Source organism: Nanorana parkeri, unplaced genomic scaffold, assembly GCF_000935625.1.
Source record: "Nanorana parkeri isolate BGI_ZX_2015 unplaced genomic scaffold, ASM93562v1 scaffold2065, whole genome shotgun sequence".
Lineage (NCBI taxonomy): Eukaryota > Metazoa > Chordata > Amphibia > Anura > Dicroglossidae > Nanorana > Nanorana parkeri.
In genome coordinates this window covers 130325-132733 of record NW_017308333.1, presented here as the reverse complement: position 1 = coordinate 132733, position 2409 = coordinate 130325, and the positions used below count along the sequence as shown (strand labels likewise).

Sequence of the window (2409 nt, the reverse complement as noted above, 5' to 3'; positions counted from 1 at the left end):
AGGAAAAAAAAAAAATGGCAAAAAAAAAAAGGAGGAGAGGAAGAAAGAAAAGAAAAAGGAATACTACAGAGAAAGAACACGGGACACAGAGAAGGTGATAACTACCATCCTATTGTTCTGGAGTTTAACTTTCGGAGGAATAAAATACAAAACATTACCACATTATCCATCATAATCACCATTAATATCCATCATACTGTTGCCAAGCACAGCTACATCACAGAGCCAGCACCCAGCACAGACTTAGCCACGTCACGAGCGCCACAATGAGACATGCACAGTTCACAAGACACATATAAACACAGAGCGAGCATACGTGACATGCACACACGGCTCTCCGCTTATAACGGACTATGGCGGCAAGTTGGACGATGCTTTGTGAAGGACGCTGCATGAAGTGGACCTGTTACCCACACAAAGGGGATAAGCCATTCGCTGGGGCGAGACAATTTCAAGCAAATCCAAAACATTTGTTCAGACACAAAATGGCAGCCGGGGATTAAAGTCTCAGGAATGTTGTAGCTGCTTTATGACCTGACTGGCTGAGCTTCAGTGACCAATGGGATGCCTCTATGTGTCGCCCGCTGGCTCTCTTCATGGCCGTATGGGACAATGTATGGTAGCCACTGTTTGCTATGGGCATCAAGAACTGCTCCTTAGGCAAGCGGCCCATTATACCTGGCCATTATATAGACTAGGGATGCACCGATATAGTTTTTTCGGTAAGGAGTACCGATATTTTCCTTTCGGTACTTGCCGATACAGAGCACCGATACCAGTGCTTCCGCTGGCATGGAGCCGGCTTCCCAGGCAAATCAAATGCCTTCCAGCTTCCCGATTGCCCGGGAAGCCGGCTTCATGTTGTTTGGCCGTCTTGATTGTGATTGACCAGGAAACCGGCTTCCCAGCCAATCTGCATCGAGCCGGCTGTTTGGCCAATCGGGAAGCTGGGAGGCGGGTCATTACTCGCCGCCCAGCTTCCTGATCGCACGGGAAGCAGGCTCCATGTTCCCCTACGGCACTGCCGGTCAGAGGAAATCTTCCTCTGACCGGAAGTTCCGGTATCGGGGAAGGTATCGGAGCATTTGGGCGAGTACAGGCACTCGCCCAAATACTCGCTATTTACACCGATACCGATACTGGTATCGGTACATCCCTAATATAGACCTTACTATGGCAGGCACCACAATGAGTGGCATACTGTATACCATGATCAGCTCTCTCCATGTGTAACAAATGTCATCCCTCATCTCCTATGATATATATTAGGATGTCACATGAAGGAAGACTAGTGGCGTGCACGGCTTATAACGAGTCCAAAAGACCTAAACTATCACAATTGTGCAGGCTTACCCACGCAATGTCTTCCATTTCCTCCTTCCATACCCTTGACTTCCTTCCTATAAGCCCTCTAATATTCTGGCTTCCGTGAACTATCGCGCACAGTTATGCACACTCAAGAGACGGTTTGAGAATACAGCAAGAGGCATCAGACTTGGGATGACTTCAGCTGGTGTGTCAGAGGTTCACCGGAAGTCTGATGCTTCTTGAAGATTTTACAAACTCTCTGTGTCCATGTGAAGGCCCTCAGGCACACCCAGCTATACTCCTCACTAGAGATGAGGATGGGCTTGGTGCAAACCCAGTTCCCCCCAAGCGTGTTGAAAACTCTGACCGTGACCCCCCCCTTGTGCCCAATCAGTGGCGGCAGGGGCATTCCCCACCCCTCTGTGACGTATAACAGCGGGGTGGGGAATGGGCTTCCCCAAACTAGGTATGCACCGAGCCCATCCTCATCCCCATTCCTCACTCGTAATATCCGTATTGGTCAAACACTTCCAGACAGTGCTGAACATCTAGGGAGCTTGCACATAGTGGGCCTTGCAGTGCTGCACAGTGACCCGTGTCAATAGCCTATCAATATTCTCCAGGAGGCTTATCCCTTATGACAGTCATTCAGCGACAAAATTGATTGCACTGGCTGATGCTGATTTCCACTAGGGGGCGCACCTACAAAAGCATGGTCCTGAAAGCACAACAAGTAAACATGGGAAACACTGTTAGATCATTGTTGTATTATTGGCTCATGTGCCTTATAGAGTTTTGGAAGAGGAGATCCAATTGTAGTGCCTGTGTGTCGGGTAGGACTGTCCGTTATAAACGAGAGCGCGCTGCGGTGACTGTGAGCAGATGATGGTACAGGAAAGGCGAAGAGGCGGCGTCCACACTCACTTGTAATATCAAAAACAACAACTGCCACAGTGGAGTCGCGAATGTAGCTAGGGATCAAACTCCTGAACCGCTCCTGACCTGCCGTGTCCCACAGCTGCAGCCGCACCTAACGCGGGAGGGCGAGCGGCCGGTGCAGCAGATGACGGGGCTGGGGGTGGGGGTGGGGGGGGGGGGGGG

The 2409-nt window shown here is 50.3% G+C and overlaps 1 protein-coding gene across 1 annotated transcript in view; it reads right to left on the bottom strand.

Annotated features, from left to right (window-relative positions):
- Positions 1-2409, bottom strand: part of RAB6A (RAB6A, member RAS oncogene family) — a 51916-nt gene that overhangs the window by 6408 nt on the left and 43099 nt on the right. Inside the window, exon 4 of the mRNA XM_018572549.1 lies at positions 2233-2338. Within this exon, the coding sequence (XP_018428051.1) occupies positions 2233-2338 (106 nt within the window). The remainder of the gene's footprint in view (positions 1-2232; positions 2339-2409) is intronic.